The sequence below is a fragment of the Phaethon aethereus genome (genome assembly GCF_964289735.1).
Source record: "Phaethon aethereus genome assembly, chromosome: 14".
Taxonomy (NCBI): Eukaryota; Metazoa; Chordata; class Aves; order Phaethontiformes; family Phaethontidae; genus Phaethon; species Phaethon aethereus.
Window position 1 is genome coordinate 358,919 of NC_138590.1, and position 16,940 is coordinate 375,858.

At 53.8% G+C, this 16,940-nt stretch overlaps 1 protein-coding gene across 1 annotated transcript in view; it reads left to right on the forward strand.

The window, feature by feature from the left end:
- Positions 1–11,933: 11,933 nt before the first annotated feature.
- Positions 11,934–16,940, forward strand: part of NRG2 (neuregulin 2) — a gene marked incomplete at its 5' end in the record, with an annotated part of 172,618 nt that continues 167,611 nt past the window's right edge. The window contains one exon of the mRNA XM_082006172.1: positions 11,934–12,363. Coding sequence (XP_081862298.1) covers positions 11,934–12,363 — 430 coding nt within the window. The remainder of the gene's footprint in view (positions 12,364–16,940) is intronic.

The window sequence follows — 16,940 nt, forward strand, 5'->3', positions numbered from 1 at the left end:
GCGGAAGTCCTGTGCACCTGGCATAGGTGCTGTGACAAGGAAAAGTCAGACGCAAGGTTGAGAGAAGTCCTCCATTCCTCGTCTGCAAGTGACTGCCCATGGGCAGCATTAAGAAATGTCGTATTGTAGCAGGGAAATGTTCTAAAGTACCTCATTTTATTTATTAATTATTTAATGTTTGCCTTCATCTCTTTCAGATCTGCTTTGGGGATGTTTTCTGGACCATCGTTGTTGCCCTGGGAGATGGTGGGATTCCTTCCTGTCCAGCTGAGACCTGGCTAGGGCCTGAAAACTTGGGATGCCTGCTCTCCGTGGCATGACTAACAGCTCGGAGATTTTGTCCCATAACTTGTCTCATTGTCTTGGGATTTTGCTGAAGGGGTGTTTCATTTAAAACCTCTCAGGCCATAAGCCAGACCTTTACTGTGGAAGCAACATCTCTTTACTTTCTCCTGAAAGATGCCATGGGAAAAACTCTATAAAGGTACTTGGTCTCTTGATAATTTCTGGTTTTCCACAGGGCAAAAGAGGCTGCAGGGTCCACTCTGGCATGGTGTCAGCAAGGAAATAGCTTCACTTTTATGAGGCAATTCCTTGGAAAGGGACAGAGTAAGAGAGGGTGGGTTCTGCTGGGCTGACTCCTGGTGTAAGAGAAAGGAGACCTTTTTGTGCCCCAGTCCTAGAGGGGTGACAGCAGCTGTCTGCTCTGGCAGCTCTCCCAGCACCTCAGATGTGTTTGGATCAGTCATGTGCTCCAAGGGTGTCTGCTGGTTGCATGCTTTTAGATCAGCAAGTCCCAGCTGGGGCTGTGCAAGCCCTGCAGTGGATGGGAGAACACTTGAGTGAATCAGGGCAGGAGGAGGAGAAAACCCCAGCAAAACGATGGCTCCCCCAAATCCGGCTGCTAGGGAGAGCAGGAATGGCCTGGAGCAATGAGAAATGCACCCAGCACACCATGAAGTCCTTCTTCTCCCTCCCCAGGAGCCATTAGGGTGGTTTCAACCTCTCACAGTGTGTCTAGATAGAGGGGCTGGTTTGTTGTTATGGTTTACAACTGAAGATATTGCTTATGGGAATATTTTGGGAACTCATTAAAAAGAGAATTATAGAGCAGCCTGGTGTGTAAGTGTGCAGGAAACATGAACACCCTCTCAATAATTATATTCAATTACTTGTTTTACAGCTGCTCTGCAAATACCATGTGGTACAGGTGGGAAGACGCAGTGCTCCAATCCCGCAAGGTTTGGATGGAGCAGGTAAGAGACTGCGGTGTGTGGAGCGCCTGGTTTGTGTTAAGAGAGGACAGTGTTTACAAAACAGGAGCATTTGCAAAGCCGCTTTGCCAGAGAGTTGTGGGATAGTCTGCAGCTGGCACAGCAGCCACAGCCCTTGTTCTGCTGAAACAGTGCTGGGGGGCTGGAAAGGGAACGGGCTCCAGCACGTGCGAGGGAGACGTTCTGCACTGGGGGGTGAGGTGAGGTGGGAGAGAGGTTTATTGGTGCGTCTCAATAAGAGGCCCTACGACAAATGGCTTAATAAAATAGCTGCTTTAATAAGGCAGAATAAAAAGAAGGATATATACTAGCTTGAAGGACCAGAAAGGAGGAACTTCTCTCCAGGGATGGGGTATGCGCAGCTCCACAGGAGAATCCGTCCCGGGTCCATCCGGTGCTGCATGAACGCAGGGTGCCCCGCATCTGAAGGGGTGTAAGATTTACTCGCCCTCGATAGCTCTCTTTTTACTCTGCTTTATTAAAACAGCTATTTTGTCAAGCTGTTTGCTGTCGGGCCTTGCTCAGAGACCAGAGAGAGCCAGCACCACCTTCCCCAGGCCCATCCCAGACCTGCCCTGGGAAGAAGCAGGGAGCGCCCCCGAGGATGGGGGTGTGAGAGGGGCTTGGTGGGGGCTTGCAAAGGGCCGCTCCCCCAGGCCGGGGCCATGGCTCCCTGCGGGCTCTGGCTCCTGCTGGCCCTCTGGCCATGCCCGGCCTGGGGAGGCAGGAGGGACATGCGGGAGCCCCGCTCTGGAGGGGCTCTGGGAACCTCACTGGACCGCGCATGGAGAAGTCAGGACTCCTGCAAGGGGAACAGCAGGGTTTAAGAAGTGCTGCATGTTCTGTCGCAGGCAGCCAGCATCTCCCCTCCCAGTCAGGGGTGGGACACAGCCTTGCCAGACTGGTTAGAGCTCATATATCCCAGAGCCACAGAGCTCCAGAAGGGGTGGTGGGATGGGAGCCCTGAGGTGCTCCTGGCCAGTGCCTGCTTGCACCATGACTGTTGCCAGCACTAGGTCAGGATGACCACGGCCTCGCTGGGCTTAGCCTTGTTAACGCCCAACGATGGAGGACCCCTGCCCCCACGCTGTGCGTTCTCCTAGGAATACACCACCTCCTGGGAAAGAAAAATCATCTGGATGATCTAAGCATCCCAAACTGCACTGTAGGGCCTTTGCCCCTTGTGGCATGCCCCAGGGAGGAGAGTTTGGCTCTGTTGCCTTTGTATCTGCCATCAGGGTAGTTTTTGGCCACTATTAATTCAGCCCTTACCCTCCTCTCCGCCAGACTAAATGAGACCACCTCCCTTCATCCCTCCTCTTAGTCCCCGTGTCCCCAACCCAGCGAGCGTGTACGTGTGATCCCTTATTACCACCATTTCACGGGAGGGCAGAGCAAGCACTAACAGTGTCCCCTGGGCCAGGTAAGCCGTGGTGATGTCTCTACCCCATTACTCCCTTCGCGAGCAGAGACTCCCACCAAAGCCTCTATCTTGGCAGAGCTGGCCTGGCAGCCTTCCCAGACAATGAATTTTGGATGAGGAAATGCAAATTGTTGTCCCTGACTTTGCAGGGTTAATCTCGGTGCAGATGCATGTGGTGCTGCTGCCCGTGTCCTCAGCTGCAGCCAGGATGTGCACGGCAAAGGGCTGAGGAGGGAGCTACAGACCGGGAAAGACGTGTGGCCATCGCTCCAGGGATTCGTTGGGGAAAGTCGTGAAGTGCCTGTGGAGGGGGGATCCGGCGCGCGCACTGCGTGCCCACGGATCACACGAGCGAGATGCAGCAGATGCGCTGCCTTGCTCTATTTGTAACCTCCCACTGCTGTTGAACAGGCTTTGCAGGGAGAGAGGGAGCCGAAAATGGAGCTGAAAATTGAAACTTGAGGCTCAGATGCTTAGAGGGGCTTAGGAGCCCGATTCAACCCATCACTCCCCAGGGAAGCAGGAGCTCATGTCCTTCCCAGGCCCTACGTTTTGCTCTCAAGCTCAGCACAGAGTGAGACTTCCATGCTCCACCTTGGAGCAAAAATCATTTGCATTAACTCATTGAGAAAACAAGACACAAGGACACAGACTGCAAAATACAGGGTTAGGGTGTGATATGAAGCAAGGAAAGAAAGAGGGAGGAGCAGGAAAAACAACTTGGTCTTTATTTTTTAATTTTCATCCCTTTAACTGGCTGAAGGAGTGCTGGGTAAGGGCAGGGGCAGTGTCATGGTGTGCCCCTGTGCTAGGATCCAGCCTCCCTACCTGGGCATCACAGCAGGGAGGTTGCATTCAGGACCTTACTACCTAAAAGCCTGATGCCCTCAGTGGGCTGGTCCCAGGTGGTTCCAGCCTGGCCCCCCAGCAGCTGCAGGACAAGAGGCCGGTGTGCAGTGTTTTCAAACACTGAAACTTGTCCTGCGGGGAGGAGATGCGGCCGGGGAGCTGACAGAGGAGCCGGCCAAGAATTCATAGGGTAGGGAGAGAGTCCAAGGACCTGTCTGCGCCAAGGGATGTGGGATCACCAAGGTTCATCCACAGTCATGAGTAAAAAGGCCAGAGTGGTGCTTAGTGAAAATGCAGAGGCAACAGATGACTAAGCCAGGGCAGACATGCTTGTAGCAGCTGACTTGGGACAGAGCCTCCATCCCTACATGCATCTTCTTGACACTGCATCAAGCAAACTGCATGCCAGGCTGCAAGAGCAGAGCTCGCACATGGCACTCTGGGGAGGACCCAAGATGTCCAGCAGCCCTCCTCCTGCAATGGCTCTGCTCCTTCTGTGTAGTCACAGCCTGTGCCCAGGCCCAGGCTGGGGTGCTGTCCTGCCCTGGGTGTTGTCTTCAGGGATGTAGGATCTTCCTGGGAAAGTGTGTGGTGATGGGGAGGACGAGGAGCATGTGGGGAACATCCAGGTCCCATCTCCAGGTTTTCCTGCCCCTTGCATGCAACAGCCTGTGCACAGCCCACCCTTCTCCTGATCCCAGCCCTCCTGGCAAAGGGCAAGATGGCAGGGTGAGGGATGAGGCTCCAGCACCCCTTTGGTCCTTCTGGCTTCCTGCCGAAACTGCTAATTAAACAGCCAGTTTCATCAGGTGATTTTTCTGACGTGAAAACTTTTCCATAAGGAACTGGTCCCAAATCCACCAAGTCATTTCACATTTATTTTAAATCTAATCTTTATATCGTGTAATTTCCTCCAGGGCTTGATTATCTTCTCAGTGAAAGCACTGTTGTTCTGGTTTGTGAGACCTATATTTAATCTTGCTGTAAGGTCTCTGCATCTCTCAGTACAGGGCTTGGATGCTGCCACCTCAGCTCTTGGGCTTTCCTATTTATTTGAATCCATTAAACAAGTTACCACTTCTGTAATATTGAGGCCGTTCTCCAGCCACGGGGTTCCTGCAAGCATTAACTTGATGCTGCAGAAATGGTCTCCTGCATCTCAGAAGGCATTCGGAGAAGGTGTCTTGTCTAAATGGTGGCAGACAATATTTAAACAGGCAATCAAGAGCAAAGCTTGACAAGGGGCCTTGTTTGTCTCTATTATTGTGATGGCACCTCAAGTCCTCCTTTTCTGTGTTTTCTACACATGTAATAAGGTATATACCCATTCAGCATATTTTTTCATCTAAATACATGAAACAGGCAGAAGTGGGAGGGGGAAAAATTTCCTTGAATCTGCAGACAGCCCTCAGCACTCAGTCAGAGGATCTGAGCAGCCCAGTTCACCTCAATGACACGAATATTTTGCAATGCAGAGATCCATTGCTTTCATGGAAACGCTTTCACCAGCTTTTCACTGGATGCACCTACCCCACCCAGTTTCAAACTTGCCGGCATTGCCCCGTGGCCATCAGCTTCATTCGTCGTACCCCTTAGCCAGCACCCCAATCTCTGCAATGCATTGCCCATACGAAGCTCTGAGGTGCCCTGAAGCGGGGAGAAGAGGTGCTGAATACGGGTTTTTATAACATGAAACTTCCGCACTAACTGGATTAACTGCCACCTCACATTCATTAGAAGCCTCCCTTGTCATGCCTGGCTGATGCTATGGTAGCACAGAGTTTCTGCTCTGAAGAATTTGGGGTGACATTATGAGCTCGAAGCGCAATATCAAAGGAAGTTGCCACCCGTGCTGGGCCTGGCTGCCCCCGTGCCAGCGTCACAGTGGCCCTTGGTGCACGTTGTTGTGTCTCTGGCAGGAGCTTGGTGTGAAAAACACATTCACCAGTGTTGTGATACATTGCTTGTTGGTCAAAAAATGGTGGTTTCAGGTTGAGCAAAACCCACGTGTATTCACCCCTAGTTGATGTTGTTATTTTTCAATGAAAAATTGGGGTGGAGGCGGAGGTGCTCTGAGCAGAACTGGCGGGGCTGTACACGGAGAGTTTCTCTTGTCAATGCATGGTGTTGCTTCGGAGACAGGGTTCCCTACTGTCACACAGCCCTCCAGGCTACTTCCTCTGCTTTCACAGCAAAAATGTAGACAGGTGTTGTTTGAAATGCCACCTCCAAAAGCAGGGGCTGAACTGGTTTTGAATCCACGAGAAACAATCTTGCAGCAGGTGACCTGGAGCCCCCTCACCACCTAAACCACTAAAGCTCAGGACACACGCTATCACTGCGACGGCACCCATTTCTCAGTTTTGCATCCATGCCCTCCAGCATCGTTCACTCCCTAGACAAGCAGCGTCGTTAGAGTAGGCAAAACTGTATTGATGCTTTTATGACCTGCACTGTTTTTTACCTTTGCAATGGTATATTGTGTCATGGGTTTGTCTGGCAAGAGCTGGCTGCTTCAAATGTTGCATGTTTCATGGTGATTTGGAGATGTTGCTCTTCATTTTCCTTCTTCACAATACTTCTTTATGGTTCTTTCAAACAGAGGCTCTCCTGGCTCAGGATATGCACATAGCAACACATAATTGGTACGGACTTTACCTAAGAGGGGAACTCGGAGGTGCATGGACATACCTGATGCATGGTCACAACTGTAATAGTTATTTAATATGCAGGGGGGTGTAAGGAGGTTATGCAGAGAGAAAGGGAGAGAGAGAAAAAAATCGGAGTGGCTGGCAGAGAAATCCAGTCCCGGGGCAGAGTCTCTGTGATGGAGGGGTCTCTTCTCACTGGTGGCCTGGAGACTGGGGGCTGCAGTGCTCAGGAGCTGAAGATACACCATTGTGTGGGGAGCTTTGCCCCCACCGGTGCCATTTTGCATCCGTCTGTCATCTTTCTGGTGACACATCGCAGTGCCTGGCCAACACGGTCCTTCTCAGGGACAAGAAGTGTTGCCTCGCTGATCATCAGCTTTCTGCTGGTGTCAGCATCTGCCGGTCTCATGAGAGGAGTCCTGTGACCCCCAGCAGGGTGGGCAGTGGTGACAGAGCAATTGCTCTTCAGCGGCAGGCTCCCCTCTCTCTCCTCCACGCTGAGTGGTGTGAAACCCTCCCAAAGCTGGAGCTGCTGCAGACGTACGTACCTAAGAAACAGCGTGCGTGAGAGGCACAGTCAGCCAAGGCTGTATAGGCACACCATCAGAATGATCAACATGCAAAATCTGAGTACTAATGGATGGACTGAAACATCTGACTGGAAGTCTGGGAGGAAAAAGGGAAGGCTGAATTGTTTATATTTTGTTTTCATTCATCAGTCCTGCTTGTGTGGGTGGACAAGGAGTGAATGAGTTTCTTGGGGAGGGCAGCGAATCAGAGGCACACATTTCCTCGAAAGATGAGTGGCATTTTTTCTTCCTTGCACCTAGGTTAATATGCCACAGAGGGGCTGGAGGGCACCCTAATAACTTTTCTGCCACGTGAAAGAAACCACTTAGCTCTTGATTTTTCTTCCCTTCGATTGCCATGGGCCAAGAGAGAAAAGGTTTTTCAGTACGGGTTTCATCCCTCTAGTAAAGAACTGCTTTGTGTCCCAATAGCAAATATGGCCAACTTTTTTTCTTTGTACTGTTGAGCATCTCACAGAAAGACAGCAGGACAATGCTCTCACAGCTCAGGGAAAGAGGGGTAGTTGGATTAGGCTTCCAGGCCATGATGGTCTCTTTCTGGGAGGGGCAGCGCTGGTGCCTACAGCTACATCCCTCAGTTCTGGCTTCCCTTGCTGGCACTGGTCCAGAAGGTGACATTAATAGTCAGGAGATACGGAAACACAGCGGGGCAGGGGTAAGCCGAGGAAACCACTGAGACCATGACAGCATTGCTGGTAGAGAACTCCTGAGGTGGGTTTTGGTTTCCTTTGCTGCAGCCATGCTTCTTGCTGGAGCCTTTGACAAGGCCAGTGGAGTAGGAGACTTTGGAGGTCTCTTTCCATCTCAGTCCTTACCTACCTGGAAGGACTGGCAGATAGGGTTTATTTTGACCATGGGCTTGGTTAGACAATCTCCACATTGGAGTCTCAAACTGAGTGCTGGGCTTTGCTCTGTCTGTATAATTTCTGAGTTCATTCATTTATCATCTGCCTGTCTCGTTTCATCCAAGACTGTGGCAGTGTCTCCCTGGTGCCAGGAGTCTGGTATGTCCTGGTGAAGGGCTGGCTCCTGCTTGTGTGGCAGGTACTGATGCTGATGCTCTCCCCGTTGCTGGACAGCCCCAAGCTGAACAAGCCGAATCCTTGCAGAGAAGGCATTGAGGTTGGAAAATAAATGCCTGAATTGGATTTGTTTGTGTTTGGGCACGTTCCTAAGCCTTTGTAAAACACCCGGCTGTCGCAGGGAAGAAACATCCCACAGGGAAGGAAAACTACGTTCCCTTGGCTGGGGTATGGCTGGGTGTCTCCTGAGCCTGTCATGTTCACACCAGCAGCGCTCCAGGGTCACTGCAGGGGACCGGGATACAGCTGGTGCTGGGGAGGGCTGAGTGAGATGGAGGGACGTGCTTGTGATGCATGCATGCTTCTGAGGCTTGCTCAAAGCAGGGAAAAGCTCAGCATAGCCCCATGCTGGATAACACCAGCCCATCCAGAATATCCTGGGGTGGAAAGGCAGATGCTCTGTTCCTCATTATTTTCCCACAAAAGCCCCATTTCTCTGACAGGACTTACCCACATCAGATCTGCAGGGATGTGTCTTCAACTAATGCGGAGGAGGCTGAGGATCTGCAACGTGTGGAAGGTGCTGTGCTGTTGGACATCAATGTTTCTCCTCGCAGAAGAGCTGCAGAGTTTCCTGAGGTGGGGAGGGACCCTGGGACACTGCCCTTTGTGGCATCCATCACCAAGTAGGGCTCTTTATGCCAGGAGCTCCCTTGGCAGAGGGAGAGAGAGACCTGAGAAGTGCTTTGTTTTGCAGGCATCTCTGGGAAATTGCAGGAGCAAAATTAAGAGGTGAAAAGGTGAAGCCCAAAGGTTTTTGTCCGTCTCCCCATGCAGATAAAACCAATGCAAGTCCCTGACCTACAACAAGGCACAACCCTTGAGCCCCAGAATACTTGCTCTTTTGAGCTCTTTCTAGAAAGCTTTGAAAAAAGAGCATTGTGGCCAGGAGGCCACATGGTCATGTGTGGTACAGCCCAGAAGCAGAGAAAGATCCTGTGCAGATCACTGCCTAAGCCACCAGGCAATGCAAAGCCTGGGGATAGATGTCAGGAAAGGATGCAACTCAGTATCATCAGCCCATGGGCAGGCTAGAAGTAAGCCATCACTCTAACTGCACTTTCCTATGAGCAAAACCACACCACCTGCTGCCTGGCTGTGCTGTCGTCAGTGGACAATGGTTAGTCTTGTCACTGCACACTTTGGGCCGCTCCCTGCGCATCCCCAGCATGTCCCCGGGAGAAATGCCCTCCTGCCCTGTGGGATGAATTAGGACCTTCTCCCTCCAGCTGTCCCTGTAGGACCTGTAGTGAACTCAAGGGTGACTTGCAGGTGAGGATCAGCCATATGATACCAGCACATTCAAGGAGTCTTTTGGCTCCTTGCTGGTCTTCACCCTTCACCTAAACAGAACCTCTCATAGAGAGCCCACAAAACCCGCTGTATGGCCAGGGTGCAGCGAGCAGGGTGAGGGAAGGGTTCCCTCCCCTCTATGTGGCATTTGGAAATCCCAGCTGGAGCTTGGGTTGAGATTGGGACTTTCCAGCACTAGAAAGACATTGACAGCCTGGAATGAGAGCAGCAGAGGTCAGGGGCTGGAGGTCAGGAGGTATGAGGGGTGTCTCAGTGAGCTGGCTTTGTTCAGCCTGGAGGAGAGGAGATGTTGGCAGCCACCTGGGAGTGGTGGTGGAGGTGCAGAGCCTCTCGGATGGATTGGGGACAAGAGGCAACAGACACAAGCTGGAACACAGGGAATTTCCATTAGAGATAAGGAAAAACTTTTTTCACCATGAAGGTGGTCAAAACTGGAACAGGTTCACCGGGTATGTTCAAGCCTGAGCTAGGTATGACCGACCCAGAGTGACCTACCCTAGCTGGCCCTGCTGTGAGACCTCCTGAGGTCCCAGCCAACTTCAGTTATCCTGTTATTCTGTGAACGAGGGTCAAGTCTTTCCGAAGCAACTGAAGAGAGATGTTTTATATTTTACTTAGCCTTCATTCTCTCAACATTCAGACTGGACTGGTGACTGCAGCCAGGGCCTTGCCTTATTCATTTCATATAGCAAATTGCCTAAGGAGAAACAGAAAAGAACGATTTTCTATTTATATGGGAGAAGCAGCAGGGAAGTGGTGAAAGGATTTAGTGCTAAACCATTTCCCAAATGATAATAGAAATGTAAGCATCTCTGGTGATGAAGACTAGTTGTCTTCACAACAGGTAGGCTGAACAGCAGGAAAAATACCGCTAAAAGGAGACCTGGCCAGTGCCCTTTTATGAGGACAAGTGTCCTGGACTCCAAAATGCCCCAGAGACAGAGAAAAACCTCCCCTTTTCAAAATTGCCCTAGAGGCCTTACAGGTATCTTGGCCTGAATGTCTCACAGTGGTTGAACCATGGTGGTCCCACCGGGATTTCAACCTGCAAACAGGGAGAAGACAAGGATTAGCAACTCAAGTGCCTGGATATTAAGCCATCTTTTCTGGTGAGAGGCAGGGCAGAGCGGGAGAGCGCCAGATCAGGTTATGCTATCAGAGATCTCCTTCCTTCTCGGCAGAATCTGTGTTGCTGTCTGAACAAAATGATAGGGAAAGGGGTGTTTCCAGAGATTTGTGTCAAAAGCAGAGAGAAGTCAGGTGGTTTCCCTACTCCTCCAAGCAGCTTCCTGAATCCAAAATACTGTCCTTCCCTCTGCCGTGGGAAACACTTCTGCCTCTGCCTGCGTTCCTCTGCCCATGTTCCTCTGCAGTTTTGCACAGTCACCAAACAAGGGAAAAGAGAAAGCTTTCAGAAACATCTGAAAACAGAAAGCCACAGAGAATCACAGTTAGCAAGGGAAAATGCACCCAAGAAATGCTTCCCAAGCCCTGCAGTTAACACACGGTGCTGCTTCCGATGCATCTCCATCCTGCAATGGCAGCTCTTCAGAGAGCTATTAGCCTCCCTGGGGAGGGGGAAATGCAGCTGTCCCGGCTGGCAGCGTGGAGCCGCGGCCGCTCCATGGCTGCAGAGCTCTGCGTGTGTGTGCTGGGGCTGTGCCGTCGAGTGCCGGCAGTGAGACAACGCTGGCTGCCTCCCTGGGCAGCAGAGCCAGGGCCACATGAGGAAACGCAGCGCTCAGTGCCTGTGCTGGGCACAGCAGCTCTGCTCCCTTCTCATTTTTCCTGATGATTCTGGCTGCACCACGTTAAATGGAGAGCAGACCTCCATCCTGCCGTGTGCTCCTCGGCTCTCACCCATGTGCTCAAAGACCTTGCTCTTGTCATTGTTTGGGGTGTGCTCAGGGATTCAGTTGAGGTTGTCAAGCCACTGGGGTGGGTGCCGTGTCTCCATCACAGCGCAGGCAGGGCTGTGTATCTCTGCTACAGGATGTGCCCTGACCCATTGCTTCAGACAAGGCTGCGCCCAGCCTTCCTGCCTCCAGGTCACCTCCATTGCGATGGGACCATGGGCGCTTCCCCTTCAATGCAGAATCTAGTGCAACAACAAATATGAAATCCTCTGCTGCTAATTTAGCATCTCAGATCCCTCCCAGACTGTAGCATCTGGGCAGCGAGGCTTTGGGAGTATAGATGCTTCAGGATCGGCTTTGAAAATAAACGCAAATAAGCCACGCTTTGGAGATTAAACTGACTCCTCCTGGAAACCACTGCAGGGGAAGAGCACTTGTTTATTAAAAAGAGGCAGCAGGGATCAGGGCATGAAAGGAGGCTTTGTCTCCTCGGCTTATTACCTTACTCCATTTGCCTCTGTGTTAATGCCTTTTCTTCAGGTGTGCAGGGAATCGCAAGCACCAATGTCCCAGCTCCAAAAAAAACCCACCCCAAAACCAACAAAACCCCACCACCGGGCAACGGGGAAGCCCCTGGCTCCCGGGCCCTGCGCATCACAGAAGCATCTTTGGTGGCACCTTGGCGGGGGGGAGAAGGTCTGTGAGGGCTTGGGGACTTGTCGAGGGGCTGCGATGGACGCATCCCACCTCCCTCGCTCGGAGGAGGATCCGCGCGGCTCCGCGCCACGCCGCGCCGCGACGCGCCGCTCCGCTCCGCCCCGCCGCGCCCGCCGCGCCGCAGCCCCGCAGCCCGGCCGCCGCAGGGCCGGCGGGCAGCGAGCGGCAGCCGGCGGCATGAGGCGCGACCCGGCGCCCGGCTTCTCCATGCTGCTCTTCGGCGTCTCCCTCGCCTGCTACTCGCCCAGCCTTAAGTCGGTGCAGGACCAGGCGTACACGGCGGCGGTGGTGCTGGAGGGCAAGGTGCAGTCCGTGGGCCCCCCCGCCGGCGGCGGCAATGACAGCCGGGGAGCCGCCGGCCCCGCCGGGGGGGTCTTGGTCAAGGTGCTCGACCTGTGGCCCCTCAACAGCGGCGGGCTGCAGCGGGAGCAGCTCATCAGCGTGGGCTCCAAGGCGCCCTGCTTTAAAGTGAAGCGCAACCACCGCTACATCTTCTTCCTGGAGCCCACCGAGGAGCCGCTTGTCTTCCGCACTGCCTTCGCCCCGCTCGACACCAGCGGCAAGAACCTCAAGCGGGACGTGGCGCGGATCCTCTGCGCCGACTGCGGTACGGGCCGCGCCGCGGGGGCGGGGGGCGGCGGCCGGGGGGGCGGCGGGACCGGCGACGGGGGGCGATGAGTGAGCGGCGGCGGGGGGCGGCCGGCCCGCGGCCCGGGCAGCCGCGGGGCGACAGGTCCGTACCCCCTGGGCCGAGGCGGGGGAGGGACGGGGGACGACGGCAATCGCCCCCCGGCCGGCACCGGGAGCCGCGCCGGGCACCGAGGGCGACGAGCTCCGCCGGGCCCGGCCCCGGGGCCTCCCGCTCGCACGGCTGCCGGTCCCGGCCCGCCCCGGGCCCCCGGCGCCGTGCCAGCAGCGCGGTCCCGAGCCCCGCCGCGGGGCGGGCGGGGGAGGGCCCGTGGCGCGGCTGCCGGTGCGCCCGCGGCCGCGGCTTTCCGGCGCTGGAGCCCTCGGCCTCGGCGGTTTTCCAGTGCCCCCCGGGTGCCGCTGCCCGCCGTTCGCCTCCGGCAGGCAGCCCCGGCTGGCCGGGCCGCTGCCGGCGTGCGGGGCGGCCCGCGGGCTCTGTCCGCACCGTGCCGCCGGCCGCCCTCCTCCCCCAGGCGCGCTCGGTGATGCGGCGAGCGGCTCCTTGCCGGGGGCTGCGGGGCCCGGGGCAGGTGCCGGCTCTCCAGGTGTGCCCGGAGCGCCGGGAAGTTCTGCCTCCTTTGGAACAACGGCCTCGCCTGGGGAAGTTGGGTTTCTTTTGTTCGTTCAGCGCGTTTAGATGTCTCCCGTCAAGGCGGTCGCGCTGTTCCCGTGCGTGCTGCGCGCTCCTCCACCACCTTTGTGAACGCGGTTATGAAATGACTTCAGTGGGGAAAAGCCTGCCGGAGCAGGCTGGATAAAACTCCTGGATTTTCCTTGCTGTCCTCTGGCAGGGCGAATACCTGCGACGAGCTGGGCGGTGGGGGATCGGGCGAAGACAATGACTGCATTTTCCCAGGGTTGGGATCTGAGCTTACAGAAATGCGAGGCTGGCCCTTCGTCCAGCGTGAATGCTCAGATACTGTGTCACAAAATCCGGAGAAGACCGGTGTTAACCCGGAGAGCTCCGAGTGCCGCGCCATGCCATCAGAAGTAGATTTGAATCTCTCATGTTTGGTGGGTTACAAGGATATACAGGGCGTATCTCCAGGGAACCCAGGTTCCCCACTCAATGACAGCATGCTGCACTTCCTCACCAGGTTAATTGGCCTTTTGCCTCATTAAAAGCAATGTGCCATGTCAAGTTATACTTAGCTCTGTAATGAACATATGTGTGTTTTGTTGTTGTTGTGTTACCGACTAGGTGTTTCTGGGGCAAATACTTTGCCATTCGGGACTGCTGACCCCATATTTTGAAAGCTAGACCTGTCTCCTTTTTTAGTTATCCAAAAGATAAATTTAGAAGATTGTGTTTCCTGGGAGAAAGATGGAATCTTGCATATCATAATATGTTGTTGAGGAAAATGGGCTAGGACTGCATACGAGAAAACTAATTTGGGAGATGCTAATTTCATGTGCATCTGTATGTGGGCCATCGTGGACATAGAGGATTTAGTGAAATAACTGTTGCAGAGTTAAAAGAAAGGTAAATGGGGGAATTTCTCAGGGCTGTGGTCTCATCATCAGGTGAAAGCACAGCAAAAGGTATGTGGCTTTTATTTTTTTTTAAAGCAAGAAGGATTCCAAACGTGCGCATGTCTGAGCAGCAGGGTATGACTTTAAGAGGAGTGGAGGCTGCTCCGTGGCTTCCTGGATCAGGCCCGAAGTGTTAACGTGTAGGCTGATGTAACAACAAGTTAAGGGATGTCATTCTGCCGGTGACACCTTCTTGGAGCTGATGCTTTTGTTTCTGTATTTTTGATGGTCTGAATAGGCTCCCTGGCTAAGGGACTCTGCAAGTTGTTGGGAGCATTGTCTCGGCAGAACTGTACGTCAGACTGCAAAAGAAAAATGAAAGCTGGTGGTTGGGAACTGTCATAACTGTGGTTTGGTTCAGTGACGAAGATTAAACGGGAGCCTCAGCCTGCTGAACTTGTGGTTCCCCAAGCACTTCATGCTCTTGGTTCGGCTGGGAGGTTACTTTTGAAGGTGACATTCCTGGCAGGATCTTCTGATTCGTAGCACCCGAGCTGCTGGAAAGGCGCATGGACTGGGAAACCAGGCCATGGTCTGCCTTCTTGCTCCTTGGTTTCTGCTGAGAGGGGAGAGCCAGAGGGGTGCAGCGCTATTTCCCATTCTTGCTGCAGATGGAGGCTTGGACAACTCCAGAACTGGCAGCGAGTGAAGTCCCCAGGCACACCGTGCGCTCGGAGGGGCAGCCAGGCTGCAGCCGTGTAAGGATATTACGGAGCCAGGGGGACAGACGCTGGGGCCGCTTCTGAGAGGGTGGATGGGGACCTCGTGGCTCTGATCCCCTCCTCTCCCAAAGATGGAGGTCTTGCAGGACCATCTTCTCCCTGCTCTGGCTCCGTGCCTGGCTCTGTTTTCAAGTGATTCATCCCCTTCTCACAGGCTAAGATGCTGTGTGTCCTCTGCTCTCGCTGCTTGCTGAGGTCCAGGATGTGCTGCAGGATTAGGCCTGTGGTCAGAGCATCTGTGTCTCTGCCCAAGGAACAGTCCCTGTGATTTGCAGAGCTCGCTCGGAAGAGAGAAAGTGGGTGGTGAGGCTCTGCACGGGACCCGGACTCTTGCCAGGCAGAGCCGGGAGGGCTGGAGGAGAGGGAAGGGGTGCAGGAGGCAGAATAGAAAACCTGTCTGTGCAGCTGGCATGTGTGTGGGGTCTTGCCTGGACTGCTTCGCGTCTGCCCCCCCATGCTGAGATCCAGGGAGGGGGATTCTCACTTTGGCCACTCCACTGCTGGGCGGGCTCTGGAGGCTGGAACTTCCCTACCTGCAGACCCCAGAGGTTTGCAGCCTCTGCATCTCTGCCCAGCCATGGGTTTGCGTCCCTCTGGCACACGCGGAGCAGCTGGTCCCTGGGCCCAGGATCCTATGAGTCTCACCACCCACTTGCCCATCTTAAAACCTCTTCTGCACTGAGAGTATTATTGTTTTTTTCATACTGTTATATAATGATTCCTGTTATTGCTTCTCCTCCTGTCTCTTTTCTTTACATCTTTTAGCTCCTTAATTTTGGATAGTCTCTTATCTTCTTCGTGCCTACGTGCACAGATCAAGGAGGAAGAAATAGGTGCATGACACCGTGCTGGCTCTCACTGGTGGGGAGGCTGTATGGCATGGTATCCCTGCTGGGACCACTCCTGATTTAAGTCCAGAAAGGGGTTTGTGGTCCTGACCCTCCTGGTCTTCAAGGGTCACTCATGTCATCATCTGCTTTCCACTCTATATGAGTCCATGCTTCCTGTGCGGAAGATGAATTTGCAGGTATTTTGTATACAGGAGAGGATCTCGCTGCCTGGGCTCTGATTTCTGCTTTCGTAGAGGAACGAATGTCTTCCTGCCTCCATATGCGGGAAGTTGCAAAGTAGCTTTAATTAGAGCTCGTACATCTCCTGGAGCACCTCACTGAAAACGCTGCAGAGTTCCAGGACTGAGTACGCGACTTGCCTGGAGGGTTAGCTAGCTTAGTCTGGGCAAGGAATCTGGTGGCGGCAGATCCCCAGCAGCATTTGCAGGCAGAAGACCTGTTGTTGCAGCAGGTACTTCTTGTGAGGTGAGGTCTTTATTTTTTCCAGTTGGAAGGTGCTTTGGTCTCGGTGGGAATCAGAACATGCTGGGGCTGTGGCACTGGACTCGGTGGCCACACGATGCCGGGAGCTGTTTATCTGTTGATTCTGGGAGCCAGGTTGGTTACAGCTGGCCTGCGAGGAGGGGAGGCAGGCCTGGTTTTGAAGTGCCCGCGGGAAAATACAGCCCTCTGGATTACAGTGTAGGTGTTGCTGCCTGAAATAGCACTGGCAACTTTGGACCAGCAGCTCATGCAAAAATATCACTCTCCACTATCCTGCAAATCACTGGGCTTGCTCCAAGCCAGGCAGGCACAGGGGAAGGGTGCGGGTGGGCTCCAGCCACCGATGCTGGTCCTCTCCCTTCATCCCAGGACAGCTGTGGAGCAGGGAGCAGCAAAGCTGGGTTTTCTCACGCACCACCCCGCTAATTAGAGCTGTCTGAAACTACTTCTCACCACCTTCAGAAAATCACACTTCCTTAGGTTCACAGAAGAGTGAAAACTCGCTTCCTTCTTGCCTTGAGTTTCTGCAGATGGGGAACGGTCACTTCGCTGCAGAAAGCTTTTACCCCTCGCAAGAATGGCACATTTCTGGGTGCTTTCTGCTCCTGGTTAGCTGGCACACAGGGTTTGGCCTGGGAGTGGACTCAGGGTAGCTGGGTCCTTGTGGTCAGGTCAGCTCCTCATCTCCCAGCTGAGCCAGCCGTGACGGGGAGCTGGCAACAAACTGTGCTTGGCTGGTGCTACAGGTCTGAGTGACTTTAGCTGTACCTGAAACAACAGAGGTTGTCCACTCCCAGGCATGTGCCGTGCGTGGAGCAAAGCCTGGCTTATTTCTCAGTCCCCCTTTCAGAAACATTTGACTAAATAAAACATCTCCCCAGGGATCTCTATGAGTGACAGGAGACTAA